Here is a 27,696-nt window from a genome sequence, read left to right as displayed (position 1 = left end):
GAGGTGGAAGGGGCGGGCAGGAAGCAGGGGTCGCTCGTCTTCCCGGCTTCCGGCCGAGGGCGGGATGTCCGGGCTTGAACGCCTCCGGGGCCCCCTCTTTCCGGCTGTGACTGTGGAGAGGGCTTTCCCGACACGCCAGGGCTGGAATGAGGGACTAGACGCTCCTGCAAAACGGCATAAACTTTAATAAAAAGATGGAGTCAGTTGCCAAGAGCTGCCCTCCCGCCCCAACGGCTTCCCAGGCCGGCGTGTCCAGGCGGGAAGGACGGCCCCTCGGCGGTCCTCGGACGGCGACAGCCCCGTGCCTTGGGCACTCGGCTCCTCTGGGTAAGGGGCTCTTGGCCGCCGGAATGACGACCAGCCCCGAGCCGCACCCAGGGTTCAGACCCATCACCTAGCGGTAAATCCAGGCTGAAGTTTGAAGGCGAAGATGAGTACACGGCCGGCCCTGGTTGCTCTTCATCTTCTAGTCTTGACCGATCCAAAAATAATCTTAGGGTATTGAGGAATTCTTGGTGTCTTTGTGTTTTGCTTCATGCATACAGGGTTCCTGGCCAGGGATTTTCAAACAAGCTTGCTGGCAGTCTTTCATTTAGCAAAGATTGGAGGCCCTTTGCCCCTTTGGAAACCAAACGGGGTCCTCCAGGAGAGGGTGAGCGCTGGGCTTCCTTCCTGCATTTACCTGTGGTGGCTGATGTCGAGGAGTGCAGTGGTACGCTGCAGCAGGGGTGCGGAGGCAGGGCAGAGGGTGAGGCTCTGGGCCTTGGCTGCTTTGGGTTCAGAGTCTACCATGGAGGGCAAGGCGCGTTCGGTCCATGAGCCACTTGCCGCTCTTTCTGGTTGCAGAAGATAGCCCTGCTTTGCAGTTAAAGAGGATGGCACTGATCCTGCCAGGGCTCGGTTTATGGCTTCTAGCCTTCTGCTGGAGTGGCCTTCTGCAGTGGAAACATGGGTCCCCCTGAGCTGGTACTCGTGGAAGAGATTTGCTCACCTCTTTCCCAACTGTTGCCCAATTACCAACACAGAGGAATGGCGTCCCATGCTTCCCTCCAGCGTCTTTACCACACTGTATTGTAATTTGTGTGTTTACTTGTCCATTTCCCTGTTAGGTTTGTTGAGTGCTGGGACTGTATTTGCCATTTCTGTCACCAGGGTCTAGTACATAGGAGGTAGTAAATAAATGTGTCCACTACCTCCCCCATTCCCACACTGGTGGAAGTGCCATATTATATTTGGGAAGCATCCCAGGTGTAATATTTGCCAGTGGGAATTTACACAAGTCAGCATGACCAAAGCTAGTTTTGCATACTTACGACTAGTGAGCCTGACTCTGGCGCTGGGAAAATAGCGCCTTCCAGATTTCTTCACTGACAATGAACAACGGCCGATGGCTGCTGGATCTCTTATCCAGTTGAAGTTCTTGGGCTGTAGATGGCACTGAGAATGATGTGGAACTGCAGCATTCATGCTTGGCAGTGGCCCTAAGATCCTGGGGATCAATTCGTGGGGCCGAACTGGATGCAGGAAATGAGGAGGGCCCTGCTCTTTGGTGGTCCCCCTCAGGAGGACCAATGGGACCAGATTCACAGATTGCAGTTCTTGACTGCCCAGCCTGTCCTGGTGAAATCTAGGCTAGAGGAGAAAAGCAGCCCCTTACCACATTTCTTGTGAGACTGGATGGAGTTGTAAAAGAAATAGATAACTGAAAAATCTAGGCCATAACCACTGTTTAACCAGTTACTCCTTTGGGGCTCAACAAAAACAGAGGGCCCAACAGGTTTGCTACTAGCCCAGGGAATATTGAATGTGGCAGCTGTTTTGTTGGCCCAAGACTTTTTACTTATCTCCTGCTAGAGCTACAGCACTGGCAGGGCTAGGGAGAGATTACACAGAAGCCACTGAGGGTGGTGGCCTTGTTATTTGTCAGTCATGAGTTTGGAGTTATTGCAAGACAGGAATACAGAGAAGAAGTCTCTTGTAAGTGAGAAGGTTGGGAGCTGCACTTTGCTGGATGTCATTACTAAAAACATGGAAGCTTGGAAACAGATGCAAAAGGAACCAACAGACCCTTTCCCAAGGCCCAGCATACACTGCTTTCCCAGGCTTCACTGCCAGATACCATCACATTAGCTTCCTGTGCTGTGGCCACCACCATGTGCCAGTACAGCCCTTGTTCCCCCGTTCTGTGAGAGGCTGTGTAGGGACCCTTACCCGATACTCGTGAAGTTTTCTCTGGCCCTGGTGGTTAGGGTGCAGCATGTGGGTGAGCTGCTCTACAATACCCAGGCTTCGGATGAGATTCTCCCTTTGTAGCAGGGCCTTCATCCGCCCCAGCTCCTCCTCTTCCACAATTTCTTGAGGCTGCATGGTGTCCAGGTGTACCGGTAGCAGCTACAAGGTACATGAGAGATGAAGGGAAACTCTCCTAGGATGAATCCCAAACAATCAACAAGGATGGCTGTGGGTCTCCTGCCCACTCTACCTCCATCCCTTCCCTGACCCTAGTGGAAGGGAACCTTTGCTATCCATTCTCTCACCTCCAGTTCCAAAAGGTCAGAGTCAGTGTACTCATGAGGAACTCATCTCTCTCTTATGCAAGAAGAGGAGAGGAAAGCAGAGATTCCCTTCTCTAGTAGTCCCAACCCATTTTCCTGCAGAAAGGCAAGAGCTACAAAAGCCCTGACACCTCTTTCTCCCGGTTCCGGATCCTGTACGCCAAGTGGGAGGAAAAGCCCCGGAGCCTGGGCCTGGACCGGCTCTTCTCCCCTGCTGATTCACCCTGGTTCTGGTCTTTGTTTTCCTTTCGCCTCTTATTGCCCAAGGTCTCCTGCTGTTCCTGCTTCAGGCGGATCTCTTCCAATTGTTGCCTGACAAGACACAGCAGCTTCAGACACTGAAGAAATTGTTTGGGGGAGAAGGGGAGTAAGGGAAAAATGGGGATGGGGAACAAGTAGGAAATTATGATCTGTTTTGGGGACTAATGGGAGAGGAATGAGGGGGTAGATGGGAAACCTACTAAACTGAGTCATTAAGAGTCTGATAGAATTTATAACTCCATTCCTCTTTCCTCAAGTGTCTGGCTTTCTCTCCACCCTGCTGGGGAGCAGTTCAGCTTCAGGAGTTGCCGCCACCCACGTGGACAGAGGAGAATGCAGGGCAAAGTACCTGGCACACTCCTCTCTGGCCTTGGAAGCAGCAGTCTCCTGGAAGAGGGAGCCATTGTGCTTGAAGAAGGGTGCATACTTCTCCGTGTCAGGGCCAGGGTAGATCCGCCGGTACCCGCCCAGGTGGGTATCCTCATAGCGTTCCTCGTCCAGCATTGCTGCATGGGACAACTCAGTTTGTTCTTGCCTATTGAAACCAAGGTCAGTGTGAGTCAGGGGAGGACTGTGAGGGCTAGCTAAGGCTTTGAGAACCTCCCACCAGCTGCATGGCCTTTCAGGCTCCTGCCCGTGTGGTGAAAGCTGCCAAGCCCATCTGTGGCCAGTCCCACCTGTGTGTAGACATGAAAATACGCTAGACTTCCAGAAGTCTAGTTTTCATCTTAAGGGCAAAGGGGTCGACTTGTAAGCTAGCATTCCAACTTATCATAATCTTTTATCTATAATCTTTCTGATTATAAAGGAATATATGTTAATTATAGAAAATTTAGAAGAGCAAAAAGAAGATAAAACTTCCGCTAATCTTACTGTGCAGTTAGCCTAGTGGTTATGAGCAGGGCCTGCAGGCAGCACCTCCTGAGTTTGAATCCTGGCTTTGCCACTCACTACCTTGCTCTTGCTTTATTCCTGCCTGTCTTGTTCTAGATGAAAATGGGGTCATACAACAACATTTTAAATGGCTGCCTAGTATTCTAGTGTATGATTGTACTTTTGTTTATTAAGTCCAGTAGTTTTCAACCTTTCTTCCCCATTGAAAGACATGATTCATACCAGCCATGTGCATGGTCCTATCTCGTGGGAATCCCCAGGGTATTTACAGTTCTGCTTCATTTCCATTCGAACAAACATTTGAGTGCCTACTGTGTGCCAGGCCCTCAAAATATCATGGCAGATCAAATACACACTGGCCCTGCATATTGCAATGCAGATGGGGAAGAGTGATGTTATTATAGGAATAATCCTAAACCAATTCATTTTTATGTATCATTAACAAATTGTAATTTAGTATCAGGACAAACTACCATGTTTGTGACCCATCTTACAATTAAGACAACAGTAAGTGAACAATACTGATTTAAACAATCCCCTATTGAATGACTAACCAGTTTTCTGTGTTTCATTTTTATAAACTTTCTTAGGAAATGGTTTCTAGAGGAGCTTTGTTAAAAAAAAACAGGGAATCAAACCACAGTAAGCGTTTTATGTGCCAATATGAAATAGCTCTAAAATACATTGCTAAGCAGGGTGCACAGTGTATGAAAGTTATGCTACTGTCTGGGTAGATAAAAGGAGAAAAACAATTTGTTTAAGTACGTGTATATTAAATGTTTGTGAAAGTATACACATGACCCTAGGAACATTGATTGGCTCCAGGGGGGAAGACTGAGTAGCTGGAGAAGAGTAGGAGAGAGACTATTCACTGTATTTTTTTGAATTTTGAACATATTATCTATGATATGTGATATTTTATCTATGCAAAAAAAAATGTTTTTAATAGCTCACCAGCCCCAGGCTGCCTTCTCCATCTAGAGGAGGACTTTTACTCTCAGGAAAGTAATAACAAAGAAGACAAGGTGCACAACTAAACACATGTCAGACACCTGGAGCACCTGGCTTCTCGTGGCTGTTGGTGGCACTGAAAAAGCCGTTCCTTGACTCGCCGCTTGTCCTCCTCTATCACCTTCCTTTTGTCACAGCCCCGGAGGTTAACAAGGTTCATGGCATCACAGAGAAGTGCATCCTTCACTTCTCGATCAAGGCGTGAGTCCGTGGTGAAGCTTGGAGAGTGGTTTACCTGCCAGGAGGAGTCATTATCCACCCCCTTCCTAGACCACCTGAGCAGGTGGTGGTCTCTTGCAGAGCTAACTGGAGGGTCTAGGAGAGACATCCCCCTCCAGAGGCCTCAGCCAGTGAGGCTGGATGTTCTGACGTCCAAGGCCACAGACTCTGCCACAGAGATCCCTCCAATGCACAGGCTGGTGAGAGCAAACCAGACAGCCTGACTCTACAGGTATAGTGTCCTTAAAGGCAAGGCTTACATGAAGAGCACTTGGTATCCAAAACCTGGATTCCTATGGTGGAGGCCAGAGACCACCAAGATTTGACTCAGCAAGTCAGAAGTGTAGAGATCACATGCCTTCTGCTGGGTCCCACCCACCCCAGTGCTGCCGCGTCCCCCACTCTGTTCCACCACCTGAGTGCACTCCTATCCCAGGTGTCCTGTTCAAGGAGGCCTCGACCTTGGTTATGCAAAGCCCAGGAGATAATGCTCACCTCCAGCAGCCAGGGCTTCAGCTTGTGGTCCAGCAAGATGTCAAAACCAAGGATCTCAAAACAGGCACATGCACCTCCACTCAGGTATTGGGGAAAACAGGTTCGGTAGTTGTGGCGAAGAACAGAATGGGCTGAGATGATGGTTTTGATGATGATGTCCTCGATGTCTCCCCACAGCTCTCGGGGGTCGTACCTGTGCTCTCGCAGCCAGGCGTTGAGTGTTGACAGCTTCCTGTGAGGCCCAGTGCTCAGAGGAAGACCAGTTTCTCTGCCAGTGGGGCCGGGCTGCAGGAGACTCCCTAACACTAACCCTAATTCCCTGCCTAGGCCCCTGTGCTTTAAAGGGCTGCTAACAGCTTGGAGCAGGGCTTTGTCTTCAGAGTGGGGTTTGGGGCTACGCTTAGAGCTCAGGCGCAGAACGGGGATCTGTAAAGGTTGAGTCTTCCTGAGTAACTAGCATCCCAAGAGCCAGCTCATTTTCATGGGCTGCTGAGACTGTGGGGCTAAGGGGCAGAAGCAGCAGGAGAAAACAGAGTAGAGAGTACCTCTTACTGCCCACAGCATCATCCCGGACAAAATTCTCGTTGTGTTTGTTGATCGCATAGTTGGTCAGGTGCATGCAGACATCATCCTGTGAGGAGAGCGGCCCTGTGGTCTCAGATTGCTTCCATGCAGCTCTCCTCTCCAGCCCTTCACTGCCTTTTGATTACCCACCCCTCCCCAGGACTGCTCATCTCCTGTCCCTCTTCACCCGAGGACTGTCCTGTAAGCTCCTGGGGAAGAGGGTATGCCGTTCCTCCAGCTCTGACCTTCCACCATCACTACCCACCAGATGCTCTCCTCCCAGCCAGGTGCTGAGGCGCTCACTGGCTTCATTCCTTGTTCATGGGTGACAGGCTAGCTGTGTGACAGCCTCTCTCCCTGGTTTCTCCATAGAACCTCAGCCTCATGGCGGTGGAAGGGAAGAGGGTGCCACCCTGCCCCCCAGGGCCGCTGGCTGGCCCCTTACCAGGTTGCTATGGCTGGGCTCCACATAGGGCATGGTGGCAAAGCGGGCCAGGCCCTCCTCATACATGAAGATCCGAAGAGGGTCACAGGATGTGATCAGGACGTAGATTCGCATATCAAACTTGAAGCCGTCAATGAGGAAGGGCTGAGAGCATGCAAACCCGCCAGGTCAAAATAGCAATACTTTTGAAGTGCTTACTATGTACCACGTACTATTTTTGTAAGTGCTTCAAATACATAATAACTCATTTAATTTTCACAATAACCGTATAAAGTAGTTACTGCTGTCATTCTTATTAACAAATGAGGAAACTGAGGCACAGAAAGGGTAAGAAATTTGCTCAAAATCACATATCTAGGATATGGAAAAACTCAGATTCAAACCCAGGCAGGCTGCCTCTGAACCCTGGCTGCATACTGCCTCCAAGATAACAGGGATAGCAGAAAGGGCAGGAGCCTACAACTGGCTTCCTCCCTGGCTTCAGGAGAGAGGAGGCACCCCAGTGCTGGCTGAGGGGCCTGGTGGTCCTGAGGCACCCTTTACCTTGGAGATGTATTGCTGGCAGATCATATGCTCTCCGGGCTTGATCTCCCGGGGATTTCGGGTGATGAAGATGCCACGTCCCTGACAGCCACTGTCTGGCTTGCAGATATAAGTGCGGGTTTTTTGTTTACGACCATAGGACTGGAAATCCCCATAGCTGTGTGTAGAGAGGGGCTGGTCAGAAGGTTTCTGTGCATCATGGCTGTCCCACGGCCCCATGGAGTTCTTCCTGCTATCTAGTCCATGCTCTTCCTGGAGCACTCAGTCTCAGACCTACTTTTCTTTGACTAGCTGAAACTCTCCTTCCGCTGCCATCCCCCTGAGACATTCTAGGTAACAAGGCCAGAGACTAGAGGGAACTGAGATGGTGAACTCTTTCCTCCCCCAGTACCTCAGCCCGGGAGCCAGGCTCACTCACTCTGCAGGGAGGCACCAGGTGTGGGGGAAGATGTTGTACTCAGTAGGATAGAGTTTCTGCATGCGGTTGAGGTTCCGAGCCAGCAGATCTTTGCGGCAGATTTCTGTCATGCCAGGGAAGTGGTTGATTTTCTGAAACAGAGCCAATTGGTTATACTATCCCCCAGAGCAAGCAGCAGTTCCGGGGGCCTGGGAATCCCAGGAAGCAGTAGAGAAGGACTGGGAAGGTCAAGTGGAAGTCACAGTGGAGGTAAACACTGTACCTAGTGCCCCAAGGGAGTAAAGGAAGGTTACCTAAGGCAGGTGAGACCCCTCCTTGGCCTCTCCCCAAACACACACATACACCAAGGTTAGGGGCAGTGAGAAGGGCTAGCCAGGACTTTGGGCCTTCTGGCCACCTTATAACATCCCTCAGACCACCAGAGACTAGTCCTATGAGAATAATTTGTGCCTGATAGCGCAAAGCCAATGAGAAAACATTTCCCAAAAGAAAAAACTAGGAACCTGCCCCAGGGAATGCATGGCCATGGCAGCCCCAAAGGGCGTGGCATTGCCACACGGCCTGCTGGAAACCTCCGTGACTGTCCACAGTGCTGGGAGGCAGCATCTCCCCATGGTTCAGTGCTCTCTCACTGGCGTTCCCACTTGCTAGCTGTGTGAACCTAGTATTTCTGAGCCTTGGTATTTTCTTAATAAAGGGGTGTCTGCCATTCAGGGTTGTGGTTGTTGTTTTTTTGTTTTGTTTTGTGAGGAAGATCGGCCCTAAGCTAACATCTGCCAATCCTCCTCTTTTTGCTGAGGAAGACTGGCCCTGGGCTAACATCCATGCCCATCTTCCTCCACTTTATATGGGATGCTGCCACAGCATGGCTTGACAAGTGGTGCATCAGTGCGCGCCCAGGATCTGAACCGGCGAACCCCTGGCCGCTGCAGTGGAGCGCGCGCACTCAGCTGCTTACGCCACCAGGCTGGCCCACTCTCAAGGATGTTTTTGAGGATTTAATGAGGTAAGAATGTAAATGCATTTAACATATTGTCTGACATATAGTAAGCCCTCAATAAATGCTGTTAATTGTTACACTCATAACTGCTCCCTGCATGCCCCTTTGGAGCTTCTTGAGCTCTTCTCTCTCTGTCTCTCTCTCTGTCTCTGTCTCTCTGTCTCTATGTCTCTCTCTCCCTCCCTCCCTCTCCCTCCCTCCCTCTCCCTCCCTCTCTGTCTCTGTCTCTGTCTCTCTCTCTCCCGTCCCCCCAGCCCATGACTTGTGGGACGGGTTACAGTCTCCCCAACTCCCTTCCTAGCTTCCCCTCACAATAACCCTGCAGACTCTTTAAAATTATTATCACAAAGACCCAATTAGAGGATAACAAAGATACTGTGAAGAAGTTATGTTCTTCTTGTAGACCCTGGTCCATCTTTCTTGACTTTCTTGCTGCCATGCAGGACCCCACATTGACTCTTAATGGGTGTGGGGTGCTAGGCTAAACTGCTTAGAAGGCTGGATCATTCAGCTGGCTCTGCTGTTAGCGCCAAAGCTGCCTCTCAGTCTTAGGTGATCCCCTAAAATGGGATCACCTGCCCTGGAGGGGGCCAGCTGGGCACAGACGCCTCAAGGCAAACAGCAAATATTGAGATAGGATGTGCCCAGCAGACACTTCCTTCAGATAATAGAAGTTCCAGAGACCCAAGAGGAGAATATTTCCATCGGAGCAGAAGCCCCTGGCCATGGCCTTTCCTGCTCTGCACAGGGGTATAGCCACAAAGGCGGCAGCCTCAGGTGCCTGGACAGAAGGGCGGGAGTAGTCATTCTGAGGCTACAGCCCCTTTAGGATCTTGGGTCAGGAGGTTGTACCTGAAACCTCTTCATGTCCATGACTCGTTCCAGTGAGACAGAGCAGTCTGTCCAGTACACAGTCCACTCTTCGTCCTCCCCCACTTCCTTCAGGCCACACATTTGGGCTGCCTGACGCACTGTGAGAGAGGGAGGTCAGTGGTGCCAGCCTGGGCTCCAGCAGCAAGCCTTGGGACCGTAGCTGGGCCAGGTAAGGAACAGACCTGACCAGAGAGTGGCTTGACGAGCGAGGCGGTTCTTAGCTCTGCAGTTTAATTACCACATGACAAATTCCAAGTTCACAAGGCTGTTGGGGCCCTTCCAAAATTTGTGACAGCAAACTAGAGCCTGGCTGTCTGCTCCTGTCAGTCTTCTCTCTCAATTAGGACAGTTTCTGGCCTGCAGAGCTGACCCTTGTTAGGGGTCACACTGGCACCTCACACTCTGGGTGGGCCCTTGCATAGATGCCAGTGGGGATAAGAGGGGAAGAAGAGATGGCTGACCTAGCTGGTGAATTTTTTAAAAAATTGCTGAAGCTCCCTCAAAAGCTTCCTTGAAAAAAACTTTTAACTTGGTCTTGTCTTATCTCTGGTAAAATCTGGGAAGAGTGGGGCAATGGTGACTTCCAGTCATTTTTTGTCTTGTTAGCTAATTGTGGAGACTCCCACCCTACCACTAAGACTAACTGGAACAGTGATGTCTCAGCTGCCAGGAGCTGAGCCAAGGGGCTCAGTGCAGATGACAGGCCAGCCTAACTAGATCCAGGGGGTGGGAGCCCGATTAGGGGACCATTCCCAAAGGAAAAGCAACAACTGTAGGTGCCCTCTTATGCAGTAGTGTGAGTGACGAGCCAGGTGCTTACCACTCTCATACTTGCAGTTGGTCAGGTTGATGGCCAGGGGTCTGGAATGGAGGAATAGCAGAAATCAGGCAGAGTGGGAGAGGACAGACCCTGGGCTGCCAGACACCCAGATGAAGAGATACCCAACAAATTCACAGTACAATTCATTTTCTCTAGAAGCCACTAAAGGAAAGACCAGGATGATATAAATGTGCTGAAATGCCAAACTAAGCCAGCCCAAATGGTTTGGAATTTTGTTTGTTTGTTTACCAAAAGGTTAATGATGCTCCCATATTCCCTGTCCTCTTTTGGATCCCAGCACCCCAAACTGCTGAAGGGAAGCCAGGGGGCAACTCTCTGGAGCCAGGCAGGTGAGGGGGTCCAGGGAATGGTTACCTGTGTTTCCGCCTTCTCTTTCTCCTCCCAACTTCTAAGCCATCTGAGTCAGTTGGAGCTATGATTTTCTTGGGAATTTTCTTGGCTACAATGGATAAGGGAACTCCATTCCCAAATGCCTTACAGTCAGCCTTTGAGAGTGCCTGCTGAGAAAGGTTAGAAGGGATGGTAGCTTCCCCTTTAACACACTCCTCCTCCGATTCCTGTTCTTCAGCATATTCTTCCTCAGATTCACTGGTCTTACAGGTACTTGGTTCCATCCTTGTAGATTCTGAGGGAAGAGGAATGGGAGTGAAATGTATATCAGACCTCCCTCCAGGCCCACGAAGGCCTGCAGGAATCCACCCAAAGGACCTTCACGGTGCTATAAGAGAGCGTTGCTGCTCCTTCAGAACAGAACAATCCCACTGCAGAATGGGATGTTCCCAAGTAGGTAATGGGGGCCATGGGATGCCAATGAGATGTTGGATTTACTGACAAGTCCCAATCATCCAAGATCACTCCATACAACCCACTGGGGTGCATGCAGGAGCTGAAGAGAGCCGGCAAGGGCCATGAACATAGCTTTTTTCTTCTTGAACGGGATGGGGGATGGCTGGGAGCGCTGGGGGAACCTTCGCTTTTCAGATACAGCTGAAGACCAAAGGTCCCCTAGGCTGGCCCTTTCCCTGTCTCATGACTCAGTTTCTCCATGTGTACAGACTGGGGCCAGGCACCCGATGGCTAAGACCCCTTGGGCTCTAACGGCGGAAGGGGAGCCTCCGGCGGACACTGCCCACCCGAGGTTCGGAGGAGAGGAGGGGCTGCTGGGTCCGCCTCTAGCGTCCTGGGGCTGGACTCAGCTAGTCACTCATGGCCGCCTTCAGCCCGCCTCCTGCTCCTTCTCGGTCGTTGCAGGGGCTAGGGGACCGCCTCCTTGTTCCGCAGGACTGGCTGTCACCGCCGATTGCGAGGGGGAGCCCGCGCCCCACCCGAGGTTCACTCCTGGCTGGAAGATCCCGGCGGCGGCGGCGCCTCCTCCCGCAAGCCGGCAGCAGCCGCCGCCGCCGCCGCCGTCGCCATGGACACGAGGGCGGCCCCCATTGGAGAAGCGCTCTGGGGGCGGGGCCTCCCCGGGAACCGCACCCACTCGGGCGTCCGCTGAGGCCGTCTTGGGCGGGGCCCGGAATCGTTCGCCCTGGGCTGGCGGCAGAAGCGCAAGCCAGCCCAGCAGCAGCTGACAGGCGGCATCATGGGACTTGTAGTCCTTCCGCTTTGAGGTCAGTTCGCACAAGCCCTACCCTCATCCTTCCTTGAACCCGCAGGCCAAGCCCAGAATTTGGCCAACTCTGTGTTAGGGAAAAATATCTGCTTGCCTTTAATTTTTTTAGTAACCATACCTTGAGCACAGTCCTTGCATTGGGGACAGCCGTGATTAGCACACATGCTCGCCAGGCGCTCACCCAGCTCCACTAAGGAATAACAGAACCGTCTTATCAGAGGCTCCTTCACTATCTCCTCTTCTTTTTTTTTTTCAGTTTATTGTGGTAACATTGACGCCTCCTCTTCCTGACGTCCATCCACTTTGTCTGACTTCTGATCGCCGCCTCCACCAAACTCAGCCCAACTTGTCACCTTAAGAGTACCATGTGGCTCAACCTATGGGACACTAAAAATTTCCCTCCTTTGAAAAGACATGGACATTTTCTGATTCAGACTTCTTGATCTTTCTTCAGCACGATACTCTCAATTACCTCCTCCTTGAAATGCTTTGGAGTCCCTTGGCTTCTAGGATACTCATTTTTCTCATTCTTTTGACAAATATTTAGTGTTCCAGGCACTGTTCTAGGACCTGAACCATCATTTCTTGCCTGAATTACCACCATTCAGCAACCTCTTAATTGGTCTCCCTGATTCAATTCTTCCCTCCATCCATCCATCCATGGCAGCTTAAGCATTCTTCCTAAAATGCAAATCTGTTACTCCCCAATTTAAAACTCTTCAAGGTTTTCCATTAGATCAAGTCCAAAACCCCTTAGTACATGAGGCCCTCCATCAAAACGTAAGCGAAGAGCTGCAGAGGCTCTGGACAGGATCGGCCCTTCTGACCAGGCTCAAAGCCCAGGGCTCGGAGAACAAAGGGTCCCCTCAGTGTTCCATACTCAAGCTTCCGTCTAAATCCCCTTGTTGGTGATTCACAGAGTATATAAATGGCTGAGAAGTACCACCATAAAGAAAACCTATTTGACTTTTTTCCTCTTTTTTATGAAAACTTATTTGGGCCAGATGAGGCTTTACTCTGAACATCAGTCCTAGGGAAAAACTAGGAAATCCTGATATTTGGGCTCATCACCTTGGACACAAAATCCACTCTGCTGTAATGGTCATCTGCACTCCCTTCAGAGAGTGAGCAAGCAAAAGCAAGTGATGTTATTGGAGCTTGTATATGCAAAGGGGTGCAGAAAGTGGCATTAAGCTAAAATTACTGCAATTGCCAAAAACACGAGGGTGACAGTTTTTTGGAGAGAAATTTAAATATTAAACATATAAATTTACATTTAAATGTTAAACTGTTTTTCTTATGAAATGTGTCATGGTGCATATTCTACTTTATCCCAACGAGACTTTATAATGTCTTTTGGGATACTAAACCTCTAAAATCCTATATATACGAGCTTCATAGAGGCCTGGGCAGAGAAAGCCAACTACCCGGGGAGCTGGGCCTCAGCTCAGGGCCCGAGAACTGTTAGGGACTGCACCACTGCTATGGGAGCCACTGCCTGGATAGACAGTCACAAGTGCACAGACCCAACTCAGCTTCTGGTGTCTGCCTGCCTGTGCTACTATGTAGGAGCTGTCTGACCTTGGACAAGCTCTTAAATCTCTGTCAGTCTGGGTCTCTTCATCTGTTAAATGGAGTATGAAGAGGACCCGCACCTTCGAAGTTGTGAGGACACCTTGTTTTCACATGAGATGACATATGTGAAGAACACTGAGCTCAGTGTTGGGGGCTGGAGGAAACTTCAAGGTGGCCAGGTAGGTGAAGAATGTGCTATAAACAGGCATCTGGAGCAGGGCCAAATGTAGGGGAGAGATGAAGAAATAAAACTCTGGTGGGCAAAGGCAGAGAGAGCAGAGGGGAGAACAGAGGAAGGGGGGCACAATGCCAGAGGCACATAAACTATCATTTTGCTAAGATTTGATAAGAAAGGAAGAGAAAAGGCCAGACATAAAGTCAGGAGTATGTAACTCTTGTGCACACTCCCTTCTTAATAGGTTTGACGTCCCTGGGGCTTGTCCAGGAAGACAGGTGAGAAGCAGGAGATACATCCATGAGTGCTCATTCATTCGATTTATTCCAAGGTTTCTCCTCTTTAAGAGACCGCTTATCAGATCTTTATCCTTCCCCTTAGGCTGAGATAGATGAGAAGGCAGTTATGAAAATGACCATTACACACAGCTCTCTGGAAAGGGACTTAGATCAGTTAGAAAATAAATACTTCTGGAAGGATTACTGCTCCTCCTGGGCTGTCAAGGCCACCAGTGCTGCCTGCACCTCTTCTGCCTGGGCTGGGGGCAGCAGACAGTCCTGGATGAGGGCCAGAGCGGCTGCCTCTGTCAGGCTGCTGAAGTCTTGGGATGTTTTGACAGGGAGGTGCCCAGCTAGTTCACAGAGGGCAACATTGAATGCCTCACCTTCCTTTATCCCAAAGCTGGACTTCCGGGCCCACAGAATTACTCGGACCCCCGTGAGGGCTGAGGAAGGTGATGTGTTTCCTGGTAGGGCCCCCCGAGTCACAAACAAGTTATGTGCAATCTCATGGTCAGTCAGGTAGTCAGTAGCCCGACATACCCTGCTTATCAAGGCTTCCAATTCAGGCCCTGGCCCGCTAGTGTAAAAGAGGAAGCCAGGAGCTGGAAGAGCCTGGAGCAGATGCAAATGACCCCCAGGGTCCAGGGGCTCGCTGGGTGCCCCCTCCACGGGCAGTCTGTGGGCCAGGTAGTAGCCATGCAGGTGGAGGTGGTTCACCGAGGCCAAGCCCCCCAGGCTGTTGAAGCCGACACGGAAGCCCGGGTGTGAGCTCAGCAGCACAGCCTCAACCCCGGCCTGCAGTGCCCCTGGCAGCAGGCGCTGGGGGAGCCCGCAAGCGGGCTCGGGCACCAGCAGCACGTGGCCCCACTCCAAAGGGCTGACGTTGATCACCACGAGGATGTCCTCCTGCTGGAGGGCACCAGGGAGATGGGGCTCCCGGTGCAATCGGAAGAGGACTTCTCCTGGCTGGATCTTGCTGAAGTTAAACTGTTCAGGGTCGAACGCCTGCCTCACGCTCCTGATGTTCTGGGGGCGCCTCCTCTGCACACCTCGCTCCACGTTCAGCTGAGCCACAAACCCCACAGCACCCGGGAGGGTTTTGGTCTGCAGCTCCCCCAGGTGGTAGCGGAACAAGCCCAGCTCCATCCGCTGCCTCCAGGCAGAGCAGAGTGCAGAGTCGAAGCGGGACAGCGGTGGCGTGCCCGGGAGGCTGGGTGCTTTCCCCGGCCACTGAATCCCTTCCAGCCTGAGCTCCTCCTGCCGATACACAAAGTCAGGAATGCCATGCCCTTCCCAGTCCTCACTGTTTGGAGGTAGCAAATAGGAAGTTTCATTTGAATCACATGGAATAGCCATGGGGTTGACCTGAAACAATCATAGAGGTGAAAAACACACGATGCTATCCCATTTCCAGAGATTTTATTTTTATTTTCAATTACCTTTTACTTTTTGATCTTATTACAAAAGTAATGTATGCTGTTGGTAAACCATTTTGAAAACACGGAAATCACTCATAATTCCGTCACCTGCAGATTAGTCTACGTTTTTGCTGAATTAAAAGTATATATCAAATTTTTTTCTTTCTAAAAATTATATATATTGAGTAAACTTTCTTAATGGAGAAAAAATAAACTACAATCCTTATTTCAATGCCCAGGGAAAATAAACAATTTACATTTAGCTTCATTTTCATATACAGTCATGTGTCGCTTAATGACGGGAATACATTCTGAGAAATGTATCCTTAGGCAATTCTGTTGTTGTGCGAACATCATAGAGTGTACTTACACAGACCTAGATGGTATAGCCTGCTACACACCTAGGCTATGTGGTACTAATCTTATGGAGCCACCGTCATATATGCACCGTCATATATGTTGTTAAGCGAAATGTCATGTGGCACATGACTGTACAGATGGATCTTGATTTTTTCAACCAGTCTTTAACTGTTGGACACATAAGTTGTTGCCAAGTTCATATTATTATACACAATGTTGTGATGAACATTCTGTGTATTTATCTTTGCAGAGGTGTTTTTATATTCCTTTAAAATAAAATCCTAGTAGACCACTGGGTCAGAGAAGGCTCATAGCTCAGGCTTTTGATGGACACTCTATCAAACTGCCCTCCAGAAAACTGTACCAGGGTTTCAGTGTATGAGAATGGCCAGGGTTTCAAAGCTGACCACTCCTGTGTGGGAATAGCTTTTCCACTGATAGTGATTCCAAATGGCCAAGCATGGAGCCATCTGGGTGAGAATGGCCCAATGTGTGCATACATGCCCAGGGCCAATCCTTCAGGGGGAAGTCGGTACCTGTCTTCATCTCCCACTGAGCCCCTGGAGCCCTGTGGACCCAGAGGTGTCAGGGAGAGGGTCCTACTGTTAGCCAAGATAAGACTTCAGAAGGTGGCTTACCTCAGGAGAGTCGCTTCAGTCCAAATTTGCGTTCCCTCAGCTCTGCTGGTCCAGAAACTTCACATTAATAAAACAGAAAGGAAACATGACAAACATACAAAATGACATATCATAAGTTGAGTTTAATGGGTATAGAGTTTCAGTTTTGCAAAATGAAAAAGTTCTAGAGATTGGTTGAACAACAATGTGAATAGACTTAACACCACTAAACTGCACACTTAGAAATAGTTAAGATGATGAATTATATGAGTTTTTTACCACAATAAAAAAGTTTTTTAAAAGTCAAGCTATGCATAATTTTGACAATAAAATGCAAAGTCTTAAATTATTCTATTAAAAGTGAGTCTCAGACATTTCTCCAGAGAAGATACACAAATGGCCAACAAGCACATGAAAGATGTTCGACATCTCTAATCATCAGGGAAACGCAAATCAAAAACACAGTGAGATATCACCTCATAGCCATCAGGATGGCTACTATCAAAAAACCAGAAAATACAGGGTTGGTGAGGATACAGTCATGTGCCACGTAACATTTCAGTCAACGATGGACCACACATACGACAGTGGTCCAATAAGATTAGTACCGGGGCCGGCCCCATGGCTTAGCGGTTAAGTGCGCGCTCTGAGACTGGCCGCCCGGGTTCGGATCCCGGGCACACACTGATGCACCGCTTGTCTGGACACGCTGAGGAGGTGTCCCACATACAGCAACTAGCAGGATGTGCAACTACGACATACAACTATCTACTGGGGCTTTGGGGGAAAAAAAGGGAAAAAAAAAGGAGGAAGATTGGCAATAGATGTTAGCTGAGGGCTGGTCTTCCTCAGCAAAAAAGAGGATTGACATGGATATCAGCTCAGGGCTGATCTTCCTCACAACAAAATAAAAAATAAGATTAGTACCATATAGCTTAGGTGTGTAGTAGGCTATACCATCCAGATTTGTGTAAGTATACTCTATGATGTTCACACAACTACAAAATCGCCTAAGGATGCATTTCTTAGACCGTATCCCCATGTTAAGTGACACATGACTGTACAGAGAAATTGGAACCATTGTGCACTGTTGGTAGGAATATAAATGATGCAGCCACAATGGAGAACATGAAAATTCCTCAAAAAAGTAAAAACAGAATTACTATGTGATTCAGCAATTCCACTTCTGAGTACATATGCAAAAGAACTGAAAGCAGGGTTTCAAAGAGATAGTTGTACCCTCATGTTCACAGCAGCATTATTCATAATAGCCAAAATGTGGATGTAACCCAAGTATCCATCAATAGATGAATGGATAAACAAAATGTGATACATACATACAAAGGAATATTATTCAGCCTTAAAAAGGAAGGAAATGCTGACACATGCTACAACGTGGGTGAACCTTGAACATATGTATGTTAAGTGAAATAAGCCAGACACGAAAGGACAAATATTGTATGATTCCACTTAAATAAGGTACTTAGAGTGGTCCAATTCATAGAGACAGAAAGTAGAATGGTGGTTCCCAGAGGCTGGGGGGAGTGAAGAATGAGGACTTGTTTGTTGTTTAATGGGTACAGAGTTTCAATTTTGCATGATGAAAGAGTTCCGGAGATTGGCTGCACAACAATGTGAATATACTTAACACTACTGAAGTGTACACTTAGAAATGGTTAAGATGTCAAAATTTATGTTATGTGTTTTTTACCACAATGAAAAACGGTCAAGATGGTAAATTTTACGTTATGTATATTTTACCACAATTAAAAACATTTTTTTCTTTTAAGCAAGTCTCATGATAGATTTGAGAAATCCAACAATTTGCTGAGCTATACTTAAGACAGTATTCATTACTCTCTCATTAATTCATTCATTCATTCAGCGTCAATGCCTACCTCGGGCCCACTCCTGATGTTCTGGCAGCAACTCTTCTGTGCCCTCTGCTGCATGTTCAGCTGAGCCACAAAACCCATGTATTTATGACGTAACTGTTGCGTATGAGACAATGAAGACACAGTGGCAAATAAGGCAAACAAGGTTCCTATCCTCATGGAACTTACACCCTGTGGTGGAGTCAGACGACTACCAAAATGAACATGTTAACCACCCATGGTTATAGCATTCTGTGGGAAATAAACTAGTGATACAATAGAGGGTAACTAAGAGGTGGGATCAGGACATCCTACTTCAATAAGAGGGCAGGGCAGGGCTCTCTGAGATGACAGCTGAGCTAAGACATGAAGGGTAAGAAGAAGCCTGCAGTGAAGAGCTGAGGAACGTGTGTTCTAGACAAAGCTAACTGCAAGTCCAAGGCCCTGAGCCAGGCAGGCACTTGGCCTGTTTGAGAAACAGAAAGGAGGCCAGTGTCATCAGAGCATGGACAACAAGGGGAACAGGGCCCCAGGTGAGGCTGGAGAGGAGGCAGGAGCCAGGTTAGCTGCAGGGCCTTGTGCAACGCAGTCAAGTCCAGCTACAATATGCTTGTGTTAAGGATTTATTTAAAACCCAAGGAGCGGGGCCGGCCTGGTGGGGTAGCGGTCAAGCGTGTGCGCTCCGCTGCAGCGGCCCGGGGTTCACAGGTTTGGATCCCGGGCGCGCACTGATGCACTGCTTGCTAAGCCATGCTGTGGTGGCGTCCCATATAAAGTAGAGGAGGATGGGCACGGATGTTAGCCCAGGGCCAGTCTTCCTCAGCAAAAAGAGGAGGACTGGCAATGGATGTTAGCTCAGGGCTAGTCCTCCTAACAAAAACAAAAACAAAAACAAAAAACCCAAAGAGCTTGGATTTTATTCTAAATGGAATAAGAAATCACTGGCAGGTTCTAAGCAGGACTATCTGATATTTTATATATCTTTTTCTAACCGCTGTGTAGAAAATGGATTGTAGGGGAGCAAAGAGGAAGGAGAGAGACCATTTCAGAGGCCACTCTGGTAGCCAGGTGAGCAATGAGGGCAACTGGACAGCATCGTAGGCAATAGAGATAGAGAGGAGCAGGGAATGTGGGTCATGTTTTGAAGGCTGAACCAAAAGGGTCTGCTGACATGCTGGCTGTGGGGACTGAAGGAGAGGGAAGAACTGGGAGCGACTTGGCTCCAGGAACTAGATACAATGCACTGGCATTTACAGAGATGAAGAGGCTGGGAAGGTGGGTGGGAAGAGGTTGACTAGAGGAAGGGGGGAATCAAGGGTTTAATTTTGATTACAGTCATGCGTAGTTGAATGATGGGCATATGTTCTGAGACATGTGTCATCAGGCGATTTCGTCGTTGTGTGAACATCATAGAGTGTACTTACACAAACCTAGATGGTAAAGCCCAGTACACACTTAGGCTCTATGGTGCTAATCTCACGGGACCACCGTCAGGTATGTGGTCCGTCGTTGACCAGAACGTCATCATGGGGCATGACCGTATTGAGTTGAGATGCAGCTGGGCATCCAAGAAGAGAAGTGGTGTAGGCAGTTGGATAGTTAAACTTGGAGGTCAAGGGTAAGGTCTGGGCTAGATATAAATTGGAGTAACATTTAAAGCCAGGGGCTAGGACCAAAGACCCAGGACCAAGACGACACCAAAAGGCTAAAAATATGAGTAAAGACATATCAATCAACAGAATCAATAAAAAGTGGGTATGGGCATATTTATATTAAAATGAACTAGTACACAAAAAGCATTACCTAGGGATAAAGAGGAATACTTTAGAGTGACAAATCAGTAGTGACCATGTGACAGAATTCAACCTTTATAGGAAAACCAGGAGAAAGGGAACACTAGTTGCATGTCTATCTCATACCAGGCATGGGCTGCGGGGTTTCCAAGTCCACTCAGGTGACCCTGACAACAAGCCTGTAAGGTGGGTAACATCCCAGGAAAAGAGTGAGAGACTAGTTTTAGAGGCTGACAAGGTGTTTGAATTCTACCTCTATCATTCATTGATGCGACCTTGAACCCCTAGAATAAAGTTCATTTCCTTAGCACGGCCTCTGGGCACTCAAGGCTTAGCTCTGCCTCCCTCTCTCACCTCATCTCCTACCACTCTTCCCCTTCCCTACTCTGCTCCCTCACTCTCACTAAGCTTGTTCCTGCTCATGGCCTCAGCACTTACTATTCTGTCTGCCTAAAATACCCTTTACCCAGATTTTCTTCACATGGCTGGGTCCTTGAGGTCTCAGACCAAATGTCACTGCCTCAGAGAAATCTTCTGTGGCCACCCTATTTAATGACCCAAGGAAAACAGAGAGAAGGAAACAATATTATAAGCAGGGAAAAAAATGTCTTGGAAAACAAGAAAAAAGGAGAATACATAAATCCAAGAGTTGGTACATTGCCAAAAATATGATCTACAAACAAGCCTTTGAAAAACCTAAGAAACAAAATGTTACAATAAGCAGCACTAGAAGCTATTTTTAAAAGTTTATCAGCAATTCAGTTTTATCACTGCATCAAGAGTTGATCACACACAAGAAGCACAATATGCTAACCAGACTCGCCAGGGACTGCTGGGTGACTCAGAATGCCTATTTAATAATTTACAGTGAGAAACATGCCAAACAGCACAAAATGTTCTTATTGGCTGCTCAGTATAGTCCCTCCTCTGTACAAAAATCTACCAGGAAGCAAAATTATCCTCAATGAAGAAGGGTTCAGAGCCAAGTGAGGTGGCTGGGAGATCTAGATCACAGCTGGTCACCACGGCACAAGGCCGACTCCCACATCTTCCCGTGAAGAGATACAGTCTCACCTCGAAGTCCAGGGATCTGCCTTGGCTGGCCAGTGCTCCCTCTCCTCAGTCTAGTACAGAAGACACAGTAACAGCTTCTTGCTCTTTGCCTACCCTTTTACCAACTGAAGACCAACCTTTTCTTGGACAGAAAGAGACCACTATCAAGAGAAAAATGATCATGTTGGGACAGCACTATACTCCAGTCACTTTGACTGGTTTTGGTGTTTCCACTGCCCTGCAGCCTCCACTTCTTGGAATGGAATATTTCCACAACGGTGGGACTCAATGTTGATATATTGAATCTTACTAACGTCACTCTCGGATGATCACTTTATTATTGAGTGCTGGGAAATCTAGTCACTCAGCAAACATTTACTCAACAACTGCCACATAGCAGGTCCTGGAGATCATGATTCTCAAAGCTCATGGGGCTTCCAGTCTAGTGAGGGAAACAGACATTCACTCAATCATCACCCAAGTAAACATAAAGTGCAAACATGATACATGCTGTCAAGAAGCAATTGTGAGACAGATTCTCAATCTAGTCTGGGGAATCGGGAAAGGCTTCCCTGAGGATAAGACGGAAGAGGCACTGAGAGCCCAGAGTGGCTGAAAACAGAGAGCCTGAGGAACCAGTAGAGGGAGACGCCAGAGTTAGAGTACAGGGGGCTAGAATTTGGGTTTTTACCACTTAATGGTTAAATGGTTAAGACCGAAATGCTCAGCTTTAGACTTTACAAAGATCAGCAAGTAGAATGACTTGGAAGAATCCAAAACTAATCCCTACAATTTTGTCAATTATACTTCAATGAAGCTGAAAAAAAAACAAAAAAAAGAATCTCACCTCCACCTCCTCCTCTCAGCAGCTTGGAATCCTCTCCTTTTGAAATAACGTAGGTTCATTCATTCATGCATGCATCCAGTAAATATTTACTGAGAGCCGCCTATGTGCCAAGCATTGTTGTAGGGGTGGAGCAAACAGGTCAGCCTCAGTCCCTATCGCCCCGAAGCACGCAAGTCTGGGCGCAGGGTGGGGGTCAGAGGAGAGCATGCAGGCAGGAGTGAGGAGTACAGCAGTTGGGAGGCTCGAAAAGAGCCTCACACTGGAGCGACCGCTTTCACAATGCCCGAGCCTAGACAACTCACCAAGCCCTTCTGGACACTTGTAACGTTTCCACACTTGTAAAATGGGAACCGACCTTGCAGGCCTGTTGTAAGAACCGGAGATAACTAGGCACAGCGCTTGGCATACAGCTGGCCCTCAGCAGAAGGCCTCAGCTGGCCGCAGGGTTATGGTGACTTCTGGAGAGGCGGCACTAGGGCTGTAACACGTGCGGCGAATGCCGGGTGGTAACGCCAGGATGGAAAAGCCCTCGCCGGGCAGAGGGGCAGCCGACCGCCTCTGGCCACTCAGTTAGTCTCGAGTTTCCCGGTTACCCTAATTCCAGAGACTTCCCTGATGCCCCTTACCGGACCCCGCCCAAAGCCGCCGCATCCGCGGCCACCTTCAGCAGGTGAGGAGGACTCACCACGCGAGCGCGCCCAAGCTCCCACCAGGGCCATAGCGAGGTCGCGGCGCCGTCCACGCATGCGCAGCCTGCAAGCACGCACGGGGCGCGACCCGACACGCCCACCTCGGAGGCGGGGCCGTGCGGCCCGGGCTCCGCCCCGGAGCGTCCGGCTCCGCCCCGGCCCCGCCTCCAGCTCGCCGGGGACCGCCTGGAGTCGGGAGCCGGCCTGCTGAGCCCGGCGGAGAGCGCCTGGGCGCTTTAAGGAGGGGGCGGGCGCCGGGGCCGTGGCCCCAGGGGCGGTTGCCGCGGGGACGGGGCGGGGACGCGGCCCGAGAGCGGAAGTGAGAAAGTTGCCGGCGTCCCGAGGCGAGTTGGCAGAGCTGTGCGCGCGGCGCTGCGATGGGGGGCTCGGGCAGTCGCCTGTCCAAGGACCTGCTGGCCGAGTACCAGGTGCGCGGGACGCCGGGCCCCAGGGAGCTTGCGCGCGGGCCTGCGCTCCGGAGCGGGATCCCCGAGCCGGGGGCAGGGCGGCGCGGCCTCCGGGCGGCCCGCTGAGCTCCGCTCTCGTTTGCCTTCCAGGACTTGACGTTCCTTACGAAGCAGGAGATCCTCCTGTAAGTGCTGTCTCGATCCTCACCTCCAGGACCCCCTAGAGGCGGCTTCGGGGGGGCTCTTACAGATGGGCAAACTGAGGCCCCCCACAGGGAGGGTCAGGGGCCTGCCTGAGGTCAGCAGCTGAGCCGGAACTGGAGTCCAGGGCCCCGAGCCCTGGGCTGTGTGCCCTCTTCCCGGCACGCCCTCCCCACTCGCGCCCGGGGCTCCAGCTCTGCACCGCGGAGCCACTTCGTAGCCTCCGGCCCAAGTTAGGCGCTCTTTGACCCTGTGCTCCACTGGCTTCTGCAAAACCGAACTTCCGCCCCAGTCCGGCAGGAACTGCTGTGGCTCTCGGACGACCTCGCCTACTGGCAAAGCCGCAGAAGCCTTGGGGAACCTGGCTCCTCCTCCCAACTTTACCTGAATAATTCAGTAACCGTTAACGCTCACTGAGTACTTACCCTGCCCAGGAACTGTGCTAAGTGGTTTGCCTACATTACGTAATTTAATTCTCATGGGAGAGGTACGGGGACAATGAAACAGGTTCAGAGAAGTTTGGTCGCCTGCCTAAGACTACACTCCTAGTAAGAGGATTTGAACTGAGGCTGGAACCCTATTCCTAGTCGTGTGCCAGCTTTTTGTGGCCAGGGCACTTGAGTAAGGAGATTCCTGGGCTTCCCTTGGCAAAAATAACCTCAGTGGGAAGGAGGTGGGGGGCTGAGGAGGAGATAGTTCAGGGCAGCTGCTAAAAAGAGGGAGGCTTTGAGGAGCAGGAAATCCCTGGAGTGAAATGAGAAGGAGATTTCGATTTTGCTCTTTTCTCCCTGTTCTTCAGGGCCAACTTCTGACTCCTTCCCCAAACTTTCCACCCCTCAGGGAGCTCTGGAATGAGGGCCCAGCACAGTGCCTGACACACAGCAGGCACTCAGTACATACCCATTGCAAGAATGGACTCCCAGCCTGTACTGTCTTGTGATGTCCCTCCCTTCGGCTTATCATGCCTGATGACTCAGAAGTTCTGTTTAGGTGGCTTAGCTCCTCACCTGGTTTGCAGTGGGTAGCAAGGCAAGGAGTGGGGATGCAACACCCACGAGAAGGCGCACCAACAGGTTCCCCTCCTTCTGCCAGAGCCCACAGGCGGTTTTGTGAGCTGCTTCCCCTGGAGCACCGGACTGTGGAGGAGTCACTGCAGATACGGGTGTCCTTGGAGCAGATCCTCAGCCTTCCAGAGCTCAAGGTGCTAGCCCCCCACCCTCCCTCTGCTACTCATTGCTCCCCATTCTGGTCTTTTCTCTGTGTATCCCTAATTTCCTGAGGGCAAGGGCTTTACCAAAATCGCCTGATGGAATTATCTAGAATGGTGTTTTTCAAACTGGGGTTCTGGGACATATTCTTGGAGGTTCAAAGTTTTGTCCTTTAAGAGGAGTTACCTTGTTAAAATTTGAGAAACTCTATTCCAGAGGCAGATTGCCTTTCCATAGGGCTGCTGTGAAAATTTCCATGCAAAGGGCCTGGGCTAGCACTTCCAACAGTAAGTGTTAAGTAGATGTCTGTCTTTTATTTTTTTATTTTATTTATTTATTTTTTTAAACAGTTTTATTTATTTATTTTTTTGTGAGGAAGATCAGCCCTGAGCTAACATCCGTGCTAATCCTTCTCTTTTTGCTGAGGAAGACCAGCTCTGAGCTAACATCTATCACCAATCCTCCTCCTCTTTCTTTTTTTTTCCCCCAAAGCCCCAGTAGATAGTTATGTGTCATAGTTGCACATCCTTCTAGTTGCTGTATGTGGGACGCGGCCTCAGCATGGCCGGAGAAGCGGTGTGTCCGTGCGCGCCCAGGATCCGAACCCGGGCCGCCAGTAACTGCTAAGGCCCGGGGCTGGCCCTGATGTCTGTCTTTTAAAATAACCAGCCTATCCTGTTCTCTTTGCTTAGGATGTCTTCCTCTTCCTTCTCTGTCCCCCAGCCTGCCTTTGGGTTAAACTCCGACTCCCAGGAAGCCATCCTGTCCCATCCCCAGCTGGGTCATTGGTCCTTCTGCCCTCCATGCTGGCCCCAAAGTACTGAGGTTCTCCCTCGTGAGCCTGAGCTCATGGTGCGAGTACCGTGACCTGCTCCCTCCAGTTCCTGGTAGGGTTTGATGAGTGTGCGACCTGGGCTGCGTCCTGTGGCGTTCACAGAATGCTCTCTTGCCTAGGCCAACCCCTTCAAGGAGCGAATCTGCAGGGTCTTCTCCACATCCCCAACCAGGGACAGCCTGAGTTTCGAGGACTTCCTGGACCTCCTCAGTGTGTTCAGTGACACAGCAACCCCAGACATCAAGTCCCACTATGCCTTCCGCATCTTTGGTAAGGACCAGGCGGAGCCTGGTGGAACACCGCCCCTTCCCACGTGGTCTTTGCAGTGGTACCGCTTGGGAGCTGGGAGTCATTCATGGAGCCTTGAAGCTCATCTTGACCATATCCTTTTTGGCTTCCTGTCTGCTCTTTAGACTTTGATGATGATGGAACCTTGAACAGAGAAGACCTGAGCCAGCTCGTGAACTGCCTCACGGGAGATGGCGAGGACACCCGGCTCAGTGCTTCAGAGATGAAGCAGCTCATTGATAATGTGAGGGGCTGGGCCGGGCCAGGGAGCAGGAGGGAAAGGTTGGGGCTTTGGCCTGAAGCTCTCCCTTTCCCAGATCCTGGAAGAGTCTGACATTGATAGGGATGGGACCATCAATCTCTCTGAGTTCCAGCATGTCATCTCCCGTTCACCAGACTTTGCCAGGTATGACAGTGGTTCCCATCTGCTGCATCTCTGTCTTGGATGTTATTATGGGAGGTGGTGCCCGGTCTGAGAGAAAGCCTCCTGCTTCCTCTGAATGTATCACGGTAGCTCTTCTTCTACAGGGGACTGCCAGGTGTGGGACACAGCCCCTTCCAAAGGGTCTTAGGGGAGAGGTGGGTAAGTTTGGGTTTAGTCTCTATTCTCTTCCAGCAAAAAACCCAACCCTCTCTTCTCGTCAGCTCCTTTAAGATTGTCCTGTGACAGGAGCCACAGCATGTGTCCCAGCACCCTGTTGAAGAACCTTTTCACTCCTGAGCTGTGGCCAAGGTTATGCCTGTGTCGCCACGGCTGGCCAAGCTGGCCCAGCCTAGAGCTGGCACTGCACAGTCTTGCCCCGGGCAGGGGAGGGGCCTCCATGTCAAGGCCTCTCCCCTTCTCACTGCCAATGTCATCACTGTTTGTTTCTACTAATCAATAATAAAGGTTTAGAAGTTTTGACTCTGTGTGTGACACTACAAACACTGGTATGAAGAAGGACTGGACTTCTAGCAGCCTTTGGTCATATTGAGAAAAAGTAGGACCTAAAGAAAGGGCCAGCAGGAAGTCAAACTGTACCCACCCCTCCCACCCTCTCGTGAGGATGTGCAGCTGAAGGGTAGCATCAGGACAGAACTCTTCTGTATCCTGGTGGTGGTGGTGGTGGTTACATGAATTCCTACATGTGTTAAACTTTATAGAACTGTATACCATAAGAAAAAAATCAATTTTACTGTGATAATTTTCACAACGAACATTTTTTGAAGAGTTAAAAAAAAACAAACCACCCTGTCACCTGTGCCCCTACCCCTGAACTGAACTAGAGAAGCAAAGTAAAGGGGCTGAAGTAAACTGAACAATCCCCCACCCCTGCCCCATAGTGCGTTAACTCACCACCTTAAGAACCGTGCTCCACAGGGGAGACAGTCAGTCAGCCAGGCTAGGCTGGCTCTGGCCCACTAACCCCTCAAAGAGGAGGCTCAGAACCTCCCAGATCTCAGAGAACTAGACCAACTTCAAAGAGCAACAGTCCTCTAAAAGGAAGGGCCACAATTCAATTTCAATTCTTTAGATTTTATTAAAAAAAAAAAAAAAAAGTAAAGTGCGTCTTGTTTAAAAAATATAAAACCCACATCAACTCAAGACCCCTGTGCTGGGCAGTGTCAGTATCCCTTAGATGGAGGCAGGTGATGTGTAGGGGGTGAACTGGGGACTGGGCCTGAAGACAAGGCTAGGGTAGATGTGGGGAAGAGGGACACACAGGTTCTCTCGGCTGTGATGGAGGAAGGCAGGCAACAGTTCCTTCCTTGGGTTCCGAGGGAAAGGTCTAATTGTCATCAACTCTCTCCTGGGCTCATGCGCTGCCCTCTCTGTCATGTAGCCACAGCCTGATATAGGCTGGAAAGGCCCAGCGGGTGGGTCCGAGCCCCGGGGCCGGTGAGGGCTGCAGCACTGGCGTAGCTCCCTGGTCCCTGAGGTGACAGGATGATGGCGGTAACAACTTGGCCAGTCAGCAAGGCAGGACTCACAGCGCCAGAGCTGGCCCTGGCTCTGCGGGGAAGGCAGAAGGTGGAAGAGACTAGCTGGGGGGGATTTCCAACTGTCTCAAACACCCACTTTGGATGAGTCTCCAACGCCCCTGCAGGGCCTTGCTGGGGGGCCGTGAACTGGAGCGGCTGTTTGCTTGGCATTGTGTTGTCTCTCACTCTTCTCACTCGTAATTCACATTTTCAATTGTCTTTTAAACAAAGGGCTCAGTTTACATAAGGAGCACTGTTCTGCCCACCTGGGCAGGCCCCCATCTTCAGCCAGGACCTCCGGGACCATGGCTATCTCGGTTGGAGAGGACCTCGCTACTTGGCTGAAAAGCAGCAGGCCAGCTGGCCCCATCGATCCCAA

General features: G+C 50.1%; 3 protein-coding genes across 4 annotated transcripts; 1 reads left to right on the top strand and 2 right to left on the bottom strand.

Annotated features, from left to right (window-relative positions):
* Positions 1-45: 45 nt before the first annotated feature.
* TTLL13 (tubulin tyrosine ligase like 13) lies at positions 46-16,230 on the bottom strand. The gene is made up of 15 exons (XM_058542487.1): positions 16,182-16,230; positions 10,474-10,744; positions 10,099-10,139; positions 9,258-9,376; positions 7,406-7,536; positions 6,988-7,144; positions 6,445-6,588; positions 5,981-6,066; positions 5,436-5,667; positions 4,772-4,956; positions 3,166-3,351; positions 2,687-2,867; positions 2,212-2,391; positions 1,314-1,632; positions 46-935 (listed from the first exon to the last, which is right to left on the bottom strand). The coding sequence occupies exons 2-15, from the start codon at positions 10,731-10,733 to the stop codon at positions 679-681; spliced, it is 2,478 nt and encodes an 825-aa protein (XP_058398470.1). The 5' UTR covers positions 10,734-10,744; positions 16,182-16,230; the 3' UTR covers positions 46-678.
* On the bottom strand, positions 13,786-16,244 carry GDPGP1 (GDP-D-glucose phosphorylase 1). Its single transcript, XM_058542479.1, has 2 exons — positions 16,182-16,244; positions 13,786-15,130 (listed from the first exon to the last, which is right to left on the bottom strand). Exon 2 carries the CDS (start codon positions 15,119-15,121, stop codon positions 13,964-13,966), a length of 1,158 nt encoding a protein of 385 aa, XP_058398462.1. The 5' UTR covers positions 15,122-15,130; positions 16,182-16,244; the 3' UTR covers positions 13,786-13,963.
* A 6,482-nt stretch (positions 16,245-22,726) lies between these two features.
* CIB1 (calcium and integrin binding 1) lies at positions 22,727-27,666 on the top strand. 2 transcript variants are annotated; one of them, XM_058542472.1, is made up of 7 exons: positions 22,727-22,844; positions 22,974-23,008; positions 24,117-24,225; positions 25,187-25,337; positions 25,481-25,599; positions 25,673-25,761; positions 27,549-27,666. In XM_058542472.1, the coding sequence occupies exons 1-7, from the start codon at positions 22,794-22,796 to the stop codon at positions 27,562-27,564; spliced, it is 570 nt and encodes a 189-aa protein (XP_058398455.1). In that variant the 5' UTR covers positions 22,727-22,793; the 3' UTR covers positions 27,565-27,666. The 2 variants fall into 2 exon arrangements, with proteins under 2 accessions (XP_058398455.1, XP_058398454.1); XM_058542471.1 differs by lacking the exon at positions 27,549-27,666 and adding an exon at positions 26,001-26,259 and having other exon boundaries at positions 22,729-22,844.
* Positions 27,667-27,696: the final 30 nt, after the last annotated feature.

Source organism: Diceros bicornis, chromosome 5 (genome assembly GCF_020826845.1).
Source record: "Diceros bicornis minor isolate mBicDic1 chromosome 5, mDicBic1.mat.cur, whole genome shotgun sequence".
In the NCBI taxonomy this organism is placed as follows: domain Eukaryota; kingdom Metazoa; phylum Chordata; class Mammalia; order Perissodactyla; family Rhinocerotidae; genus Diceros; species Diceros bicornis.
The sequence above is the reverse complement of the archived record's forward strand: the minus strand, read 5'-3'. Positions and strand labels throughout refer to the sequence as shown.

Coding starts and splice junctions, on each gene's coding strand:
- TTLL13 (XM_058542487.1), bottom strand. CDS start 10,733: ATGGAACCAAGTACCTGTAAGACCAGTGAATCTGAGGAAGAATATGCT. Junction 10,140..10,473: donor AAGAGAAGGCGGAAACACAG/GTAACCATTCCC, acceptor CCTCCATTCCAG/ACCCCTGGCCATCAACCTGA. Junction 7,145..7,405: donor ACCTGGTGCCTCCCTGCAGA/GTGAGTGAGCCT, acceptor CTCTACACACAG/CTATGGGGATTTCCAGTCCT.
- GDPGP1 (XM_058542479.1), bottom strand. CDS start 15,121: ATGGCTATTCCATGTGATTCAAATGAAACTTCCTATTTGCTACCTCCA.
- CIB1 (XM_058542471.1), top strand. CDS start 22,794: ATGGGGGGCTCGGGCAGTCGCCTGTCCAAGGACCTGCTGGCCGAGTAC. Junction 23,009..24,116: donor ACGAAGCAGGAGATCCTCCT/GTAAGTGCTGTC, acceptor TCCTTCTGCCAG/AGCCCACAGGCGGTTTTGTG. Junction 25,338..25,480: donor CTATGCCTTCCGCATCTTTG/GTAAGGACCAGG, acceptor TCTGCTCTTTAG/ACTTTGATGATGATGGAACC.